A 20,396-nucleotide genomic window follows, 5' to 3' on the forward strand; every position below is an offset into this window, starting at 1 on the left:
GCAGATAGAATAGAAAACCACTGGCTTAGAGCATTAGTAATTAAATGTATATCCCTATTATTTAGTTTCTGGATATTTAATTTTCCCATGTTTAAGTAAATAAAATGACGTGGCTAGTTACAGATATTTGTTTAAAGGAGGATGGATGTATGGTTTCCATTAATTCTGTGGCCTATGGGTCTGTGCTGTAAAGCAGAAAGGAGAAGTTTGTTTTTAAGTTATCTGTGAAGTTGTGTCTATTTTTGGCAGATGAAGTGCTGTCAGTATTAAACAAGCTAGAATCCCAGGGTGTTCAAGGTCAGAGGGACCCTCCAGGCATCTAGTAGAAACAGGGTACACTTTGAAGCCAGTCCTGGCCTGCAGTGGTTTGTTCACTCACTGGTTTTGTGATCCCGGGATATTTACTTAACCAGTCTGAGCCTCAGCTTCTTGATCTCTAAAACTGAGGTGAGCGTGTGCGGTCTATCTGGGGACAGGGGCTCCCACGCACGCACGCGCACAGGCGCCCTCACTGGCCGCCTGACTCCCCGCCTCCGGCCGGATCCCAGATCCATCTGGTGTGGGTCTCCAGAGCAGGGACTGTGCCCTGGGCTCCGCAGGGCTGTCTGAGCCTGTAGGGCCAGCTGCTGGGAACCGCTTCCTCCCACTCCTCAGGGACCACTTCTCTGGCTCTGCTGGGACCGTTTCATGGCTGGCTGTTTGGATCCCATGACCTTCTGTGAGCATCACATTTAGTCTGCGGGGTCAGCACTGCTGGCCAAGGAGGGGGAAGCTATTCTGAGACCAGAGATGAAGATGGTTCCCGGTGGCTCCGCGATGGCAGCTTCTGAGTACCTTCTGTTTAACCCCAGAGTATCCATGGGTGGGACCCAGACGGCTGCCTTGTCTGTCCGGCTGTCTTCCTGTTCGGTGTTCCTTGGTGTTGAGCAGGGATGGTAGGAGACCCCATCTCTATCTTAGTTTGGGGCAAGCAGAGAAGAATCACAGATCTGTCTTTTTGTGAAAGGAAGAGTGCCTTTCTCTTTTTCCCCTCCGGTGTCTCTGAGATTCTCCAGCCTCTGGCTATGAAGTTATAAGGCCACCTGGTTCTTCTGTTGCACGCTCTTTGTGTCCTGGGAAGGAGGCTCATGGCTTGTTTCTTATTTCTTGTGAAGCTTAATGCCTGGGCTCCTGATCTCAGCTGTGGTGCCTCCGGGTCCTTCCCACATGTAAGCCTGCTTTCTAGATCTGTCCCCGATCTTCACTTTCAGAATTCTGCTTTTATCGCCCTCTCTGGACTGATCTGAAGTTTTCATTGGAAATATTTATACGTTCTGCCTCCATTTTTTTTTTTTTTAATCGTTTCTTCTGTCTTCTGGAATCGGCACCCTCTTATGAGAGGTGGTCGTGCTAGCTCTGTTGATTGTTTGGGTGGCCCACTGATTTCGAAGCTTTACACTCACGGGGTGTGTGCTCTATGCTGTGCTCCTCCACTGGACAAGAAACGCTCGAGGAGCGTGTTTCGCAGCTGAGCATGGTCATAACTATCCGTTACTAGGTACCACCTGTGCACCAGAGACTGCTTTATTTAGTTAATTTCCGTGGGAAGTAATGTCTACATAAGGAATCGTATCTCAGAGAGCTTAAGTGAACCACCCAGGGTCCTCTAGCTCATGAGTCACAGAGCTGGATTTTGAACTCACGTTGATATTAAATCTTCTTTTCTAAAATCATGTTTCTAAACTCCTTAAATTAGGAGGGGACAGATATAGATAGGAGGAAGGGCATCTCCGTCTGTGGAACTGTTGAGTGGGACCTGTGTAGAGTTGCATTCTTAAAGAAGAGAAGGTCTGCCCATCTTCAGAACCACCGTGTTTCCCACTCACACACTGGCTTGTGTCACTGACGTCATGTGGACACTAAGAAGTGTACCCTTCGAGTCTACAGGCAGAAGTCACCCCTGTGGCTGGCTGTGGCCCCCATGTGGGTCTTCATGCTGTTGTATTCAGGGAAGAGAGACCCAGAGATTTCGTGAAGATGTCTCTCCCTGATAAGAGCCATTGGTTGAGCAGTCAGGCAGACTGTGAAGAAGGTTCACTGCATCCACGGCGATGAGATGTCCTGGGGAGTCAGGTGTGTGGGGAAGTCCGCGGTGGCTTGCTGGTGAGGAGACGCTCTGCCCTCAGCCTCCATGCTCCTCGTTTAGACCCTCAACGTGCCCACTGATTTCGGCAGGCCACGGGAAGTATATAAATGCTTTCCCAAGTAGAAGTTTTGTCAGCTATGGCCAGAGAACCTTCTCTTTTTAATGTATTTGGAAACTATAAATTTAACTCCCACTGGGGAAGAAAAGTAATTGCTTCACAAAAGAAAAAAAAGTCAGCTCTTTAAAAGGCTCAACTCCTCTTGCAAACATGTGCTTTTTAATGACTGGGAAATTCCTGGTGCAGGGAAAAAATGTCCCTTTGTACAAATGAGGTCATTCTGGTCTTTACTGGCTGGCCCTGTGCACTCGAGTTCCTGCTTTCTGTTCCATGTGTTGTGACCAGAGGTTACTGGAAGGGTAATCCCGCTGTGCATATTCACTGCTTTTAGGGCGCGCTGCCAAAGAGAAAGTTATCTTAGCTCACCAACTGCCAAACCAGTGCAAGGGGTCTAGGTCCCAGGGGTCCTGAGCCAGTGACTGATAATGACTTGGTTTGCGTTGGCCGCGGGTCAAGTTTTGAAAGCACACTTTTCCTGTGCACTAGGATTGCTGTGTCTGCTTCGTCCCCCCTAGATTTCTCAATAGCTCCACTGCTCTTGGCTCAGAAGTGATTTTTTTCCTTAGGTACATTCTATTTACTCTGCTTTGATTCTGAGATATCTGTGCGGATTCGAAGCCTCCCGTTCATCTTTTTAACGTGGTACAAATGAAAACCGGCTGTTGAAAGCATTTGCCCTGTACCTATTTCCTTCAACATGGGGAGGCTGATTCCTCCTAAAATTAATTTCTGATTTGCTTTGGCTTAAGGGAAGCCTTAGATTTGCTCAGTGAAGGGGCTTTCCTCAGTGGTAGTGTAGAACAAATTTCAGGGGATGCCCTTGATTTAATCGAAGTTCACTTTCCTCTTGCTTCCGAATAACCCTTTCCTGCCAAGGAGGCTGAAACTTGGAAGAGTCTTGGGTAAGGAGGCTGCTACCTCTGTCCTGGACATTTTCATGGAGAGGTGAACAGGGAAGGGGAGCAAGGGAACCTGGACGACAACCTCTGTCTGTAGCCTTTTTAAAAAAATCACCTGTTTTTAAGACCATGAGCTTTCTCGACCTCACCCAGGTTTGTGTGGTTAATCAGGGGCAGCCCCATGAGATTGCCAACTGCCTGCTGACTCCCATCTCGAGAAGAGAATGTCAGAGTCCTTGTATTCCCCTCAAATTCATCTGTGGCTATCATGAACCAATCTTTTGATAAGCCTGTGGAAGATTATTCTCTGTGCCTGATTGACTCTGCATTTTTATATTTAAAAAAATTCACACTCTTGCCCCTGAAAAATTAGGTTCTTACCATAATTTCTTAATTAAATCTGTGGTCTGGGATCTTCCCATCTCCCTCAGTCAGAAACTCCAAACTCAGGCTCTGTTGCCCAAGTTAGTCTAAGAAAAAATGTCTTGATCTGGAATTAAGAAACTATCTTCAGCTGTCATGGAGATGAAAGGATTCTACTGTTTGGTTTGGACTGACTTAGGTATTTGCCACACACCCCCTCCCTTGCCCACGAGGGTTTGGAGCCCTTGCTTGGAATCTCTTGGGTCCTTGAAGAAGTGAGGTTTGACCTGCGCACGGCCCGCATTTCCTTTAGTACACCTCCCCTCCGCTGCCCCCCAAACCTTGGTTTATCGCCAGCAGAAGTTTGTTGAACCTAAGAGCCAGTATGGAAGAACTGGAAAAAATACAGCCAGGAAATGCTATCCTACTTGAAACCGAGATAATTCTGGGTAATTGCTGAGGGCCTCGTATGAGTTCCTGGGGGGGAAATACATGGCAGAATGTGTAATGGGTTAAAAGCGAAAATGCATATGAGATCAGCCAGAAGGTGCATATCTGCGTCTGATGCTCAGAATGGTATTGGCACTGATCTGCTGATAATATATTTTGTTGTTATTATTATTCTCCAGCCTCAGACGATACAGCAGACTCTCAAGAGGACCCTGCAGTATTACGAGCACCAAGTTATTGGGTAAGTAAAATGGATTTTGGTCATTATTTGGGGCAAATTAAAGATAATTACTCAAACATGGATGTTGAGCCTGTGGTTTTCTGCCACCCAGGTGGGTCTTATTTCGCACTGGCTGTGCTCCCAGGGCGGGGCTGGGGGCTCTTCGGGACCCCTGCAGTGTTTTCCTTGGGCCTGTTTGTGTTTCATGCTTTTACATGAAATTCCTTCCGGAATCGCCTTTCCTTTTTGTTTTTTCTTCTTTATTCCCATCCACCGAATCTGATGATTTTGCCCTGGGAATGAGGTAAGGTTTAATGACACCAATGGGGGGGGGGGCTTTAAAATGGGATTTCAGAATCCTTAGTTAAAGTCTCTTCAAAGGCATCATAAGCCTAACGTTTCAGTGAGGGGCACTGCTTTAGTTAGAGTCCTCATGCTACCTAGTTTTCTTTAATCTTCCCTTTCTGGACATCGTAAGAAGACGAGGTGAAGAAATGGAAGCTCACAGCCTCACCAGCACATAGAACTATAAAGTAACTTTAACTGTTTTGCAAAGGGTGATGATAATGGTAACGACTAATCAAGGATTAGACGCCGTGGGTGCAGGAGGTCATCTCAGTGAGCGTATTCTGCACACAGAAAGCTCCAAATAAGAGTGAGGTATACTTTCGATCAGCTAGGGAGGAAGCGGTTGGAAATACAGAAGCCTAAATTCGCTTTCTGTTGGAATCTAGCTTGAAATGAAGGAAGCAGATCCATTGACATGAGAGGTATTGCATATTTTTAATTACATCATTAGCGTTCTGTATGCACTATCGTGATTTATTTGTGCAAGAACTTTGCGGGAGTTAAGATTCAGACCCTGGTACCTCTTAAAATGCTGTCAAACATCATCTAACATTTGGGGCTAATAGTCAATGCCACGGGGATCAAAGATGCATTTTTGGCTATTGGGATGTAGTGTGATTAAAAAAAACAGAAGAAAAAAATTGGTGGAAAAATAATCTTGGTGTCTAGTACAATGCCATATACTATAAGTGCTTGGTGATTATGTTAATTGTCATTTCAAAGGGAATTGCTTTGAAACGCTGTCACATCAATTCTCCAAAGTGCAGTACTAGGAAAAGCATATTATTTAAACTCATGAGATGGCTTTTAGTTTGAGGCCATTAGTGATTTTAAATGGTTTATCCTAACGGAGGTAAATGATGTCAAATTAATCTCTCTCCACATATTCTATAATAAAACTTAATCACTCTCATTGGATCTGCTGCTTCCACACTGTGATGTTTGGATTAAATTAGTCAATAGACTTGGAACAGTTTCTTGCATATGGTGAACACTACATGTTTGCTTGCTCTTCTGTTTATTATTATTTTTAATATTTTAAAGACACTACCAGTAATCTAATGCAGGCGTTTCCTGGAATAGTGAATGCCCTGTCTGTTTTGAAATGAAATCGTAACTGGTCCAAGTCTCATTTGTGAACTAAGCTGTGTCCTCATGGCTAATTGGAATGGGAGTCTTAGAACTATGATCAGAAGAGGTAACTAAACTATATTATCAGAATCAGAAAATTCTTTTTTCCATTAGTAACATGACGTAGGAAAAGACATTAGGGTTTGAAGCTGATGGCCAAGAAAGAATTCTTGAGATGTCTTTGGTGCAAGGTTTTTATTAAAGTACGGGCGCCCCCGTGGGCAGAAGGGGCTGTACCGGGGTCATGAGGTGGGGGCTACGTATATACCTTTAAGTTGGGAGGGGGCTAGGGATAGCGTAAGTCTCTAAGGACGTCTGGAAGCAAGGTTTCCAGATTTCCGGGGGCTGTGATTAGGGCAAGGGTGTTTATTACCACCTAATAAGACCCGAGTCACGAGACCCTTCAGGTTTCTATCGGTGGGTCCTGTGCTGGGGGATGATTGCCAGCAAGTATGGTGGTGGGTAGAGATTTTTATATGTTAAAATACACTTCCAGGATCCTGGTGGTTGAGCTAAGAGTGCCTTTTGCCTTTAGGAAAGCTTTGACATCCAGGCAGCTGGGTCCCTAGAGGACTGTCACTCTGCCCGTTTCAGCGACGTGCCAATGGGCTGCAGATAGCAAGGAAATTTAACAACTGCCCTTCTGCCTTTGTTTCCCACGTCAAGACCGGGTTCTCTTTTATCGAAGCCGCTGCCCCAGTTCTCCCGTTGCTCTGTGTAGACCGAGCCTGTGGAGGTTCACGGCCCCAAAGGGTCTTTAGTCCTGCTTCCTGCAGACGCGGTGTAGAGAAAACGGTGCCCACGGCCCGGATGTGAAGGTGTCATGACGTCCGGCCGGTTCCAAAGAGACCTGTGAACGGACGTTCCCCCGGGGGCGGGCTGCTTCTGAGGACTCCAAGCACCGTGCGCACTGCCTTTCCTCCTGCGCGTGCGCATGAAGAGAAAAACCGCGAACGCAGCATCGCGACGTGTGCAGCATCGCGACGTGTGCAGCATCGCGACGTGTGCAGCATCGCGACGTGTGCAGCATCGCGACGTGTGCAGCATCGCGACGTGTGCAGCATCGCGACGTGTGCAGCATCGCGACGTGTGCAGCATCGCGACGTGTGCCTTTCCTGACTGGGTCTTCCTCTTCCCGCAGTCCTGGCCTCCCTGTCCACCTGCCCCTGTCTGAGCCCTCGAATTAAGAATTCGCACCTGTGCTCTGTTTCTCGTAGGAGACGCAGGTCAGGGCTCTTTATCCCTAACTAGAGAGGAGCATGTTTCTGCCAGCTGAAGGGATTTCCGGCAATGGATAAGAAGTGCCGGTGTTCGCTGCCTAGTTCTGGGGGCAGGGGGAGGATGGGACAGACGTGCTTCTCCAAATTCCTAATTAAGGTTTGTCTTGAAGTCCTTCAGCTTTTAGGTGCCTTAGGCTGGGAGGACGAATCAGGTTGGATAACAAGGGATAGAAGCTAGCCCTCCTGGTTTTTGGTTGTTGTTGTTGTTAATTTTTAAAAAAATTTAACTTTTTTAATTTAAGAATTTATTTCTTACAAAAATTAAATTTTATTTTTTAAAGAGAAAATCTGGATTCTAGTTGGCAGCGTGATACTCGTTGCGGGCGTACAGTGAAGTGACTCAGCACCTTCCCGGTCACCCAGGGGCGCTCCTGCCTCTTCCTCGTGTTTCCCGCAGCGCCACCGCCGCCCTCTGCGGACCGCCGCGTTTTCTTTCTCCGAGTGTTTCTTCGTCGGTCCTTTCGGCTCACGTGTTTTGTGTCTAGCATTCCGCACGTGAGTGAAACCCTGGGGTCTTTGTCTTTCTCTGACTGATTTAGGTCCCTTAGCCTGATGATCTCCGGCCCGGTCCGTGTCCGGAAGGACGCTGACCTCCTGCCCCTAGTTTCCTAGGTCCGCCCCATCGCCGGCCTCGCAGCCCCCCCTGTCTGTCCGCTAAAACTGCCGGTGGACCTCCCAGAGCCGCGGGCCTTCGCTCCTCCAGCTCCTGCCTCCCGGGCACGGAGGCGTCGGCCCCCGCGGCGCAGCAGCAGTTCAGAGGGAGCGAGACAGCCTCCCTGCGCCCCGGGGACTTGGTCTTTAAAATTTCTTCTGTCCCTCGACTTGTCCAACCTCTCGTTCGCGGATTCGCTCGTCGAGACCGTTCAAGTTGTCTCCACGGTCACGGCGGCTTCTGGAGCCACGCGCACCTCGTGCTGGGGCTCCTCCTGTCCCGCGAGCCGGCGGTCCGCACCGGGACTAAAGGGATGAGACGGTGGCGGCTTCTCAGGTGCTGGCTGCACAGAATGCCCTGCTGCCCTGCTGAACCCGGAGGGCTGCACTCCGCCCCGGGGCTGGGCCCGTGTATCCGCCTTTCTGACCGGTTCGCAGGTGACGCTGCTGACTGCTGCCTGTCACAGGTATTACGCTGTGACATCCCTGCTTTCAGCCCTATGGTGACTTCCTGTCCTAGACCCAAATCTGAACTGTTGCTGGGGTCGGCCTCCGCTTTCCTCTCTGACTGTAACCCCCTCCACTTCCCCTTCCTACTCCCTCCCTGCCTGGCCAGGCGTCTGTGGCTTCCCAACTCCTGCTTAGCCTCAGGGTCTCGGCTCGTCCCAGTTCCATTTTCCTGGAATGCTCTATCCCCGTATGTGCATGGGTGACTTTTTTTTTTTTTAATAGGTTCAGGTCTCTGTTGAAATGTCACTGTCTTCAGAAAAGCGTACTCTGGCCGCCCGTTCTAGAGAAACCCTCCATCCCTGCTTCCATCGCCCACCCCAGTCATTTTGTATTGTGTTCCTCTCGGTTACTGCTTTTTTTTTTTTTTTTTAAGATTTATTTATTTATTTGACACAGAGAGAGAGATCACAAGTAGGCAGAGAGGCAGGCAGAGAGACAGGAGGAAGCAGGCTCCCTGCGGAGCAGAGAGCCCGATGCGGGGCTCGATCCCAGGACGCCGAGATCATGACCTGAGCCGAAGGCAGAGGCTTAATCCACTGAGCCACCCAGGTACCCCTCGGTTACTGCTTTTTTGTAGTGCTCACCATAGCTTCTGTTGTTGACGTCTCTAAAGGATTTACCTCCATGTTCCGGTGCCTTCATAACTGCTGGGTTCGTAGGAGGGACTAACATGTTTTCTCCGGGGGGGGGGGATGAGTAAATGAAAGAAATGCACCTGGAGGTCTGTACATGGAGGGGTGTGCACCATGGATGAAAGAGTAGATTGTGTTTGGAAGGGGCATAAAAGGTGGGCTTGAGACCTTGCCCAGGGTCTATTACAGTTGTAATGCCAAAAGCCTTTCCCATAGAGCATACATTTTACTGACTTACAGGCTTAATTTCTTATTTGTGCTTCATGTTCTGATGCTGTGTGTCAGATTGACTTGGTGTAAGTTTCTCATAGTTTTAATTCCTTTTTTTTTTTTTCCTGTAAATTGCATGAACGCGCTCACCCTGGCGGTGTCCTGGTCATGCAGCAGGTCTTCTTGCCTCGGTATAAAATGAGCACAGGGGTGCTGAGCGTACTTCTTCGTGCTTGTCTCTAACTCACACTTCTAGGGGATGAGCTCACTTCTTGGACAGTGTGGCTGGGAGGGAACAGTGGGGAACAAGAGGTGTAAGTAGGAGGCAGGCTGAGTTCACCTTCAGAATTCAGAGGCACCAGGACTGAGGGGAGTCTGGTTTATGAGGACTCTTTTCCTCTGCTGTCATTTTTACCGTTATGCCCGGTGCCTCCTTGTCTCTGGGCATCTTTGTCCCACAGTTTAGAGCCGAGCGCTGAGAAAATGTGCCTCAGGAGCAAAGCTACCATGTGGCAGATTTCCTAGATTGAAAGTCAGACTCTGCCTTTGAGTGATTAAGGGCACCTGCCCTAACCTCCCCAAGCCTTCGCTTTCTCATGTTTAAGATGTGAGTAATAGCAGGGTTGGTTGGGCTGACGTTCAGTGAGGTTATAGCCATAACATCAGGTCACAGAATCATGGAAAGTACTATAGTGCTCGGTATACAAAACTTGTCAGTGTGTTCAATGAGTCATTATTACTATTGCCACTCTTAGTCTCTGACTCTTCTGCACGTCAGTGTTTGGTTGTCTGTCCGTTCACCTTCCCACTGCATTATTGCCCTGTCCGCCCTGAGCTGCTAGAATTTTGGAATCTTGTTTACCTTCAGGAGCCAAACATGCTTAGTTTGTCCTCTGACTGTAGCTTCTTGTCCCTGGGAGGTGGGATTTTTTTTTTTTTTTCTTCATCCAAATTTCTACCTCGAGAGTGCCTCACCGGCCACTCTGACTCACGTTTATACTGTGTGACTCCTACCCGTTGGTAGCTGCCGGGGACAGATTAGCAGGACAGTGCAGACAAAGCAGAGATGTTTTTAAAACCACAGTTGGAAAACACATGATAATCTGGCTTCCTGGGATGTGATGTTCAATCATTATATATTTTAAAAACTGAAGTATGAAGAAATAGGTATTCAGACTCATGCCACTCGTTTTGTACTTTGTTGTCCCCCCCCCCCCCCCCAAGAATAAGCATCATTCTGCTTATATCACAAGTGTGCCTGCTTGCCAACCTTCTATTAGTTTGGGACAACATTTCCTATAGTCATCTAAAATTAAATTGTTATTCCAATTATCACCATGGGCTCCGTGTTTGTTTTGTACACCCAAGCTTCTGTTCCTTTTTTCTTTAGAAAACTGAATAGGGTTAAGCTACAATGATTTCCATAGAACACGAGAAGTGGGTAAACCCAGATTATTCTGGGAAATAAACTTGAATGATATTGCTTTTGCTGTTACGGTCAGATTTGGGGGCTATCCAGTATTTTATCTAAAAAGTGATCAAGCTTCTTTTTCATATATTTACATAGAATATCTATCTGAATGAATGAAAACAATGAGATAAAAGCTACTATCCATTGATCGATCAGTCTTTTTGAGGCAACGTACTGGGCATGTTAGGTCTCTTATATTTTATGTAGTGCTGACCATCTATTTCATAAGATCATTGCATGAAGCTCATTTTACAAATAAGGAAATTGAGGCTATGAGAAAAAATACTTGTCTAGGGTCATTCCAATTAAAACGTGGGAGCCTGATTTTACAAATAAGCCTGTATTTGTCTGTTTTTAATAACTGCCTTCCCCATTCCACCTTTTATCAAGTCTCCTGCATCCAGGAAACTGTAGTATTTTGCCAGCCTGGTTTATTGGGGTCTGATCTCGGTGAGGTGTGCAGACCTGAGGCCATGTTACTCTTTTTCTTCAGTTATTTCAAACACGCGAGGGTGGGTTTCCTTTGATGCTGGCTCAGGCAGATCGCCTGATTTCAGGGAATTTCCAGGAAGTACCAAGTCCCCTCCAGGTGCGTCCACATCTTCAACCCCCTGCCCAGTCTCACCCTCCCACCGCTGTGTCAGGCCTCGGTCTGAGCGACTGGGAATACAGCTTACAGGGGGGTGTCCTGTGGTTTTTCACTCCTGGGGTCCAGGCCACCCCTTTCTGTGTTCCTCTTTCTTCTGATGTTTTTTTTTTTTTTTTTTTTAAGATTTATTTATTTATTTATTTGATAGGCGGAGATCACAAGTAGGCAGAGAGGCAGCAGAGAGAGGAAGGGAAGCAGGCTTCCCGCTGAGCAAAGAGCCCGATGCTGGGCTCGATCCCAGGACCCTGAGATCATGACCTGAGCTGAAGGCAGAGGCTCTAACCCACTGAGCCACCCAGGTGCCCCTCTTCTGATGTATTGTATCCGGCAGGAATGAAATGGAAAATGGCAGAAGCTTTTTCAGATTCACTGGTGGTTGGAACAGTCCTGTCTTGACTGTGGTGCCCTCTGTCGGGTCCATGTGCAGGTTCTGCCTGAACAGTGTCAAACGGCCCTCCTCCTGGCTCTGAGGACTGCACTCTCCAGTCTTGCTGGGGGGATCTATCTCCTGCTGGATGGGGAGGGTGGTCAGCAGGGACCACGAATGCTCCCCTCTCTTTCCTGGTATCTCCTCACCCATGGGCAACTCCTCTTTGCCAAATGGAGGTATGATGCTGCTCCCATTGGCTTCTTGTCCTTTCCCCTGTTAGTAGCTCTTTCTGGAACCTCCCTCCACTCAGGAATTATGCCATCTCAGCAGACGTTCATGGTGGGTTGCGATACCCAGCCCCCAGCGTTAATCGGGGAGGACCCTCTTTCCCCAGCTGGGCTTCTGCAGAAAACGTGTCCTTTCTCTTTCTCTTGGAGGAGAGGGGAGGGGTAACAACAGCGCTGTCTTCCTAGGCCACTTCCTCACTCTTCTGAGGATTGCCTTTCAAATGTGTTTCATTCCTTGGTTTCTGTCACCCAGCAGTAGCAGGAACTTGAGTCCTTTCTTAAGTTCTGGTGGAAATGGCTACTCTTGGGGGGAACGTGGAGCCTTAGGTCCCTATTATCTTGAGCGTTAGTGCCTTGGCTCCAATCCAGAGGCGACTGGAGAAGATCCAGGTGACAGCTGATGACCCAGGCATTTTGTCATTCTGTCCTTGCAAGAACTTGGGGCTGGGGGGTGTCGGGGTTGTCATTTTATGAGGGGGGTAAGTGAGTTCACTTGCCCACGTCTCACAGACGACGGGAAGACCGTATTCAAGTTCTGTCGGACTCCAGATGCTTGCTTAGCGAATTTGTACCATGAGTCAGGCTTTGCGCTCGACGTTCTTCCTCGTAGGACCGGGTGACCCACCAGGGTGAAGCACTCCGACAAGGAAGCCGTCGCCATACAAGCTGCGGACGTGCCGGTGTTTTCACCCAGCGCTGGCGGGTTAATGCCGGCCTCGGGTTCCCGGTCCATGCCACGAATGTGAGCGTTCACGGCCACTTTGGCCAGAAACGGTGTCTAAAAGCTGCCATTATTAAAGAATGTGGCTGCATCAGGGGCACAGACGGTGTGTGCTCGTGTGTATGCATACTTGCGTGTGGTTTCAAAGTGGCCTCCGTGTGCTAATTCTGTTTTCTTTTTAGTTACAGGGACGCAGAAAGGAATTTCCACAGTATCTCTAACAGATGGTCCTATGCAGACCATTCCAGCAAAGAGGAAGTCGAAGACGTCTCAGGAATCCTTCAGTGCACTGCTAACATGCTCGGTATATTAACTCTGTATTCCTGTGGGTGAGACGGCAGGAGGGGAAGGGGGACAGACGGTATAAACGTTTCATCTTCTGCTAATGGGAGGACGAGAGAGGAAGGCGAAGGAAGACAAAGACCTTGTCTTCAAGTGATTTAATGCCGACGCTCCTGGAGATGTTTAAGTACAAACTACATGCCTGCCATTTACTTGGAGGGTGAAAACATAATAGTAAGAATACTCGCCTTCCAGGAAAACCTGGAATTTGAGCGTTGGTATTTGCCTTCTGTGATCCGTATTTTTCTGGCTCTGAACCTCGACTGAAGTTGGGGATTTTCCTGTCTGAGCCCGTGATTCTCTAGTCTCTAATAATTTCAGTATTACTATCACTGTTCTTTGTGAGAGGCTGTGGTTGGAGCGGGAGGGTGGCTCACACGTCCTCCCAGTGGGCTGAAGGCCTCAGCAGTGAGGCAGGTCGTCTCCTGAGGTCTTTGTCTGTGTGTGTGTGTCCATCTTGAAGTCCTAGTGTTCATGACGGCAGGACTGTTGCTTGGTGCTCCCAGCATGGCGAAGGGGTGATGTTATGAGCTGTACCGAATCATGCCTTCTTAAGGCACCTGGAGTGAGCTGTGCTATCTCACTATCTGATGTTCTCCGTGTATGAGAGCTACGTTGTATTATATGCCAAGTAGATACCACAGCAGGGATATTTTTTGCCCCAATGTCTTACATGGGTTTTTAATTAAAAAAAAATGTATCAAATTTTGGGGGAGCCCTCCCTTTTCCTTATTACTCAGACAGGGACCTGTGGAGTGTTGGTAGGAACAATAAATCTTAGTGACCAACTCCATGTAGAACTCAGAATCCCCTTTCCCTCAGGGTCCGATGATGAGGACTGGGACAAACTTGTTTGCCTGATTCTCTTTACCCCTTAGAGTGAGTGCTTTCACGGGAGACCTTAGGGTCCCTCCTACCATCAGATTCCAGGTGACCTCAAACCACGAGTCTACCAGATTTTTCTAAACATACTCACTGCCAGAGGTAGATCTGGCTTTCGTATACTGGAGCCTTGATGACATCTACCCATTGATAACATTTTCATTCTGGGTAAACCCAAAATGTTCTATGAAGAACTTGGACCTTTTGTGAGGAGTGGTTTGTCTATAATATAAGCAAGGGAGTGAGGGACAGTGAAAAGGAAGCCCACGGGTTTACTTAACCTTAGTCTTATACAGGGGCAGGGATGTCCTTCTACCCCAGGGAACTTAGTTATTACAGAAGAGAAGGGATAAGAATAAATGGGGGCTGGGGCTTGGCATGACCCAGACTATTTATAGTTTTGTCCATTAGTTAAAAAAAAAAAAAAGGAGCAAGTAAGGTTGCTAACTTGGAAAGGCAAGGGTAATTTGTTAAATGGATCATGTTTTAATGCCACCATTTTATAGAAGGGACATCTTAACTCTCCCCCAAATAGACCCTAATCTCCAATAAAAGATGGGCATTTAAATAGAATAAACTTAGTTCAATGACCAAGAAAGAAAAGAAGGAAGGAAGGAAAGGAGGGAAGGAAGAAGCCTGAGCTCTATCATCAACCTTCATTTCTCTTGAGACTTGGTGGGCTATGATGGTGCTCCATGAAGGGATGCATGAGAATCTTGGCAGAGAGATGTTTACTATTTGGAAAAGCGGTTCTTGACTGGCGCAGTTCGTAAATATTTCCCTGCCCCTCACATCTCCTTGCCTTATGCTCCCCACCTGGCCAGCGGGAGGGCTTGGAAGTGTCCAGGGTAAAGCTGTGAGGGTGCTGAAGTCCTCTGCATCCGCTCGCTCTTGGGTCCGGCAGTTGGGCGAGTAACCACCAGGGGACGCTGTTGGCCCAGCACGGCTTCGTTGTCTGTGGCGTGGCCTGGAACTGCAGATCCCATCGCCGTGACTGGGAGTCTCCCCCAAGTGCTACCTGATGATATTAGGGAAAGAGTGGTTCTAGTAGACAAGAGCAATTAGGTTTTTTTCTCTTTTCTTTTCTTTTCTTTTTTTAAGATTTTATTTATTTATTTGACAGAGAGAGACACAGCGAGAGAGGGAACACAAGCAGGGGGAGTGGGAGAGGGAGAAGCAGGCTTCCCGCGGAGCAGGGAGCCTGATGTGGTGCTCGATCCCATGACCTGAGCTGTAGGCAGACGCTTAACGACTGAGCCACCCAGGCACCCCCATTCGATTTTTTTAAAAAAGATTTTTATTTATTGATTAGAGAACATGAGCCAGGGGGAGGAGCAGAGGGAGAAACAGACTTCCCGCTCAGCAGGGAGCCCAGTGACGTGGGGCTCGATTCTCAGAACCAAGGATCATGACCTGAGCTGAAGGTAGACACTTAACCAACTGAGCCACCCAGGTACCCTGAGAGATGAGATTTTATTTACCCCTTAGTAATAATGGTAATTTTTAAAATGTAAAATAATGGTAATTAGTGAAAATAATGGTAATTAGTGAAATGTAAAAATCATAATCTTTTAAAAATATTTTATTTATTTATTTGACACAGACAGAGACCACAAGTAGGCAGAGAGGTGGGGGGGGGGGGGGAAGGGGTGAGCAGGCTCCCCGCTGGGCAGAGAGCCCGATGCGGTCCTCCATCCCAGGACCCTGGGATCATGACCTGAGCCGAAGGCAGAGGCTTTAACCCACTGAGCCACCCAGGTGCCCCTAAAAAGCATGATCTTGTACAACTTAAATTTCTGAAGAAGAAAACGAAATGTCTGCCGTCTATTGACCAGAGACTGGCGTGGGTCCAACCGGTGACGTTGGGCTTGAGCGCCTGTTCTCTTTGAGTCTTGTCTTGTCATGACTCCTGCAATATGGACTGCCCGAGGACAAAGGTTAACAGCTTCACTGGGCAGAGTCCTTGGAAGCTGTGTTTTCAACAAGTCACGGACTGTGGTTGATCTCGGTTTGCTGAGATTTCCTCTTGTTCAGTGACATTTAAATTCTCCTGGATAATCATTTATGAGAAGGCAAAAATCCATCAACTCCACGAAAAGAAAAGCATGACCTGAGAAAGGAGCCGTCTTTGGAGTGAGGGAGTTAGGCACGGGAATAGAGAATCTCGAGCAGGTTCAGAGAATCCTTCTAGGTGGGTACCAGAGGGCGATTTTCCGACAGTACGATACACATTCATCGCCTTTGGGTGGTGTGGTTAGAATATGGTGTATTTGGACAGGGAGTACATACTCCTCTTGTCTTCATCAACCGGGAGCTAGGAGTAGAGACGAGAGATGGGTGTGTTCGGTTATCTGTGTGTTACTTCACTTATTATCAAGGAAGATTAAAAGTCCTTAGGTCAGAAAATAGGACTAGGGAAGCCAGTTTTGCTTCTTTCAAAATGACCTTATCTGTCAGCTTATTGTGTATTCCTCTGGAGGGTTTGATCATGAGCTGGCTCTTTAGGTTGAAGTTTGAGTTGAGTGGTTGGCCTGCAATGAGAGGACCTGGAGAAGGAGAAATCTTGCTGCAGAAAACAGGCTTGGCCTCTGTCCCATATTTGTTCTGTTGCTTCATCCTAGGACTCTTTGGAAACACATGTGTGATGGAGTGGGTCATCCCCTTCCTAGTAATGGGACAGAATTGTTTCCAGATCAACATTTTGCCATTTATTTCTCTCTCTCCCTCTTTTTGGCTTAGAAACTGGTTGTTGCTATTTTTTGTCTCATCATTTACAAATTAGGGATATTAAGGACAGCCTGCTCAGGGTCTTTTATTCGCCTCCTTTTGGTGCTCTGGCTGTCCCCGTGGTAATGCAGGACCTCTCCAAAGAGGATTTTAAACTCTGGGAAAGGCTATACAGAAAAAGATCGCTGTGATCTCTGCCCTCCCCGCTGGCGGCTTTCTGTGTGAAATTTACTGCTTTATTTGGAATAGATCTTCTGCTCACCAAAATGATCTAATTTTAGTTGCCTGAAAAATTATGGCTTTTCCAGTCGTAATTTACAAAGCTCATTTTTAGCTCCAATTAAAAGTAGTACAATGTATTTATATTCTTAGGTGCAACATTGAGTATTTTCTTGGATATCTAAATGCTTCAGTGGTACAAAGGAGTGTCTATGAGAAAGCATTAAAGGATCAGGATCGTGTATCTGTGTTTGTTGCTAACGTGTCAGCACCTGGTCCTGTGGCTTGGGCTTAGCTAATGTTGGGGGACAGGGACAGAGGAAGAAGAGTTAAGGAAGAAGGATAATAAGTCCTGTAGCTTCCTTACATAATGCAACGCAGAATAAATGAGGGTTTTGGCTATTTCAGTCATTTGTTTTCTTTTGGCTTTTTCTTATCAACCCAGGCAGAGTCTGGGACATTCAGGATCTGCCGGACAACAGAAGGATGGATAGCTAACTACTTGGGTGTGCTCCATTGTTTCCTTGCAACAAAGGAACCCTCTCTGTTCAGAAGAGCATCAGCGGTTCGTTTCCCTAAATAGGCAGGATAACAAGGCCTTAATCACCTCGGAGCAGTGCCTTCCCACAGCCCCCTTTTAGCCTTGGAGATAGAAAAAAAGATGTTAAAGTGGCTTTAGGTTTGGTCCTCTACTCTGGCGGGACCATTTGAGTCCTGGCCTGTTGACTTCTGCAGAAGGGGTTGTGGGTGTGGCGTTTGGAGAGCCTGTGGTGCCGAGGACAGAGGAGATGCGGAGGGCAAAGGTCGTTGCACAACCAGATACCTGATACCTGGTTTCCCGTAGAAATCAGAAGTGAGCACTCGGGGTCATCCCCTTGCCAGGACGCAACGCCATCTCAGGGCTGCTGGTTTGGTAGGAGCAGGCATGTATCAAGTATCACCCAGTATAGCTGCCTGCTGCTTTCGCTACGTGCATTTTCTCTCCAAAGAATCAAAGACATGAATGGTGAAAGAATGGCCATCCAAGTTTTCTCTCTTTTAAGAAGGTCTTCTGGGAGGGTGAGGCTTTATGGTCTGCAAAAACCCAGCATGTCTCAAGTCAGAATCAGGAGTGATGTCATGGGGATATTTGTTGGGAAAGGGCTGGTGAGGAAGGCGGAGGACCCGGCCTTTGGGGCACAGAGCTCCCGGCTTCTTCCTGGCGGCAGGGACCCTGAGACCCTCCGAAGGCAGAGCTCTCTGTCCAGTGCCACCCGTTCCAGACTCCTTAGCTGGCAGAGGGTTTTGTTTTGTTTTATAAGCAATAATTTGTTGTTTATAGGTTACCTTGTCTGTGCTTTTTGGTTTATATATGATGGGGAATGTGCACTTCGCAGCCTGCTAAATGACCATAAAACTGTGAAGGATTAGTCAGCCTCACTTAGGGTTAAGCTTACTTTGGGGGTTTTCTTGGAATAAATCTAGCACATGCTCCAGTTCACTAAAGAATTATACGATTAATGTCTTTGGAGTCTTGGAGAACGAGTTGGTGCGATAACCACTTAATATTTTCATTGAAGAATTAGGATCAATGGCAGCAGATACATTCTACTGATATAATTCTTGTTACAGTAACTTGGTAACTGATAATGTTTCCTTTTTACTAAAAGTAAATCATGTCAGTATCTTTATGAAATGAATTAGAGTTAGGGTGTTTGGAGGAGACTTAATTTCTTAATTGATTTAATAATGGTATTATAATATACTAGTGGTTCAGAACAAAAATGAGCCAGATTATTTGGGATGAATTTGCAGTTTAGCTACTTAGTGGCTGTGTGGATTGGAACGAGTTACTTCATCTTTCCCATACTTTACATTTCTCATTTTGTAAGATAGTTATAATATAACTACTTACCTCCCACAGTTATTAGGAAGATGAAATAATTTAATTTATATAAAGTACTTAAAGCAGCCTGAGAAATAAGAAATGCTACACAAGCGTTTGCTCTGAGTATTGGATATTCTCAATAAAATTTGCATCAGCCCGGGGAGGTCTATATCGCTCACTTCTGTGGGTGAGGAAGTGGGTACTTTGTTAACTTGTTAGGTTTCCTTGTCAGGGACGAGGAGCCACAGAAGCAGAATTTATACCCAGGTCAGTCCGATTCCCAACCTCTTGTTCTTTCCAGTGCTTTCTGCTGCCTTCCAGAGTTGTTGCACTGAGGCTGACTTCTGTCACTTCTCTCTGGCCAATTGCACAAGTCTTTCTGGGTCTGTGAACTGTGACTGTTTTACTTAGTTCATTCCTGTTCCAAAGTGTACCTGGGATATTTGCTTATATGTGACAAGTAGTACCCAAAACATTTCTCCCTGGTCCTGAGGAGAGCACGTTTTGTTTTTTTTTTTTCCTCCATAATTTGGATCTTTTTCAGTTTAGAAATAGTATTTTCCTTTAGATTTCATGTGTTGACAATGCCAATGAGGGGTGATGTGTTTGACACACCAGCGTGTCATGACACAAACAGCGTTTCTCAGTTAAGCCCTTATAAAGATCTGCCAGTTCTGTTGGCTAAGATTTCAAGCTCATCTTGGCATTTACCTGACTTAACATGTTAGACCTCACTGGTGGGGCACAAAGCCTCAAAAGCTGCTACTTCTCATACCATTGTTTTTTTTTTTTTTTTTTTTTTAATGGATGTTGCCTTTTTAAGTTTAAGAACACTGTCACGGTATCTCATTAGGAAAGTCATTATAGTATCTCATTTAATAACACAGATTAATTACATAATTTAATTCCTAACCAAGGTCTTGAGGAGCAGGTCTAGGTAAATTGGAAAGAACCTCTGTTTTCTGTTCTCTGCTCACATACTTTACCCGAAGTGCTTAGATAGGGCACATGGGTCTGAGAAGGAATGAGACCACTCTGGGGGACACCAACTCCAGTATGTGTCAAGTAAATACTTAAATAAAAATGGAACCTTCACTCCTGCACATCCATTTCAGAAGATGGAAGTATGTTGAACAGAGTGTGAAGTGCTTTCTCTTCTCCCATGGATACTTTATTTTAGGAGTCTTTTCTTCTGACTCTTTCGACCAGTCTTTTCTCATTTGTCCTTTTTATTACTTTTTTTTTCTTTCTTTTTTGTCTTCTCTGTTTATTGCATTGTCTCCTGCCACTACCGACTTCGTCCGGCGCTTCTCTGTGTGGGAGGGCAGCTTCTCACATCCTGCGTTCCTCAGACTGTTGTTCTCTTTCCTGAATTCTTCAGGAGATAGGTTTTTGTTTTTCTTTTCCCCTTAAATTTTAAAAAATGATTAATTTCAGTATAGTTTTAGATTTATAGAAAAACCATGAAGATATTTTATAAATTTCTCATATATCCCACATTCTTTTCTTCTGTTACTGATAACTGACATTACTGTGGTACTTGGGTCCCAGTTAGTGAGCAAGTATTCCTGTATTGTTACTGACTAAATTCCATGCTTTATTCAGGTATCTTTGGTTTTTATCTGTTTTCTGTTCCAGGATCTCACTTAAGATACCGTATTACATTTGGTTGTCTTATCTTGTTAGACTCCTCTCGTCTGTGACAGTTGCTCAGATTTTCCTTATTTTCAATGAACTTGATGGTTCTGAGGGGTACTGGTCGGTCTTGCAGTTGTCTGCTGTGTGCTCTGATGTGCGTGTGTGTGTGTCCATGTGTGTGTGCGTGTGTGGATGCGTGTGCACACGCCCGTGTGTGTGTGTGTGTGTGTGTGTGTGTGTGGAACATTTCCTTCCTTTCTAACACTACAAGATGCCCCAGGCTCGT

General features: G+C 46.5%; 1 protein-coding gene across 3 annotated transcripts in view; it reads left to right on the forward strand.

Annotated features, from left to right (window-relative positions):
• GUCY1A2 (guanylate cyclase 1 soluble subunit alpha 2) overlaps positions 1-20,396 on the forward strand; it is a 297,534-nt gene that overhangs the window by 25,387 nt on the left and 251,751 nt on the right. For all 3 annotated transcript variants that reach the window (XM_046015025.1, XM_046015026.1, XM_046015027.1), the window contains exons 2-3: positions 4,135-4,196; positions 12,618-12,739. In XM_046015025.1, coding sequence (XP_045870981.1) covers positions 4,135-4,196; positions 12,618-12,739 — 184 coding nt within the window. The remainder of the gene's footprint in view (positions 1-4,134; positions 4,197-12,617; positions 12,740-20,396) is intronic.

The sequence above is a fragment of the Meles meles genome, chromosome 8 (genome assembly GCF_922984935.1).
Source record: "Meles meles chromosome 8, mMelMel3.1 paternal haplotype, whole genome shotgun sequence".
NCBI lineage: Eukaryota > Metazoa > Chordata > Mammalia > Carnivora > Mustelidae > Meles > Meles meles.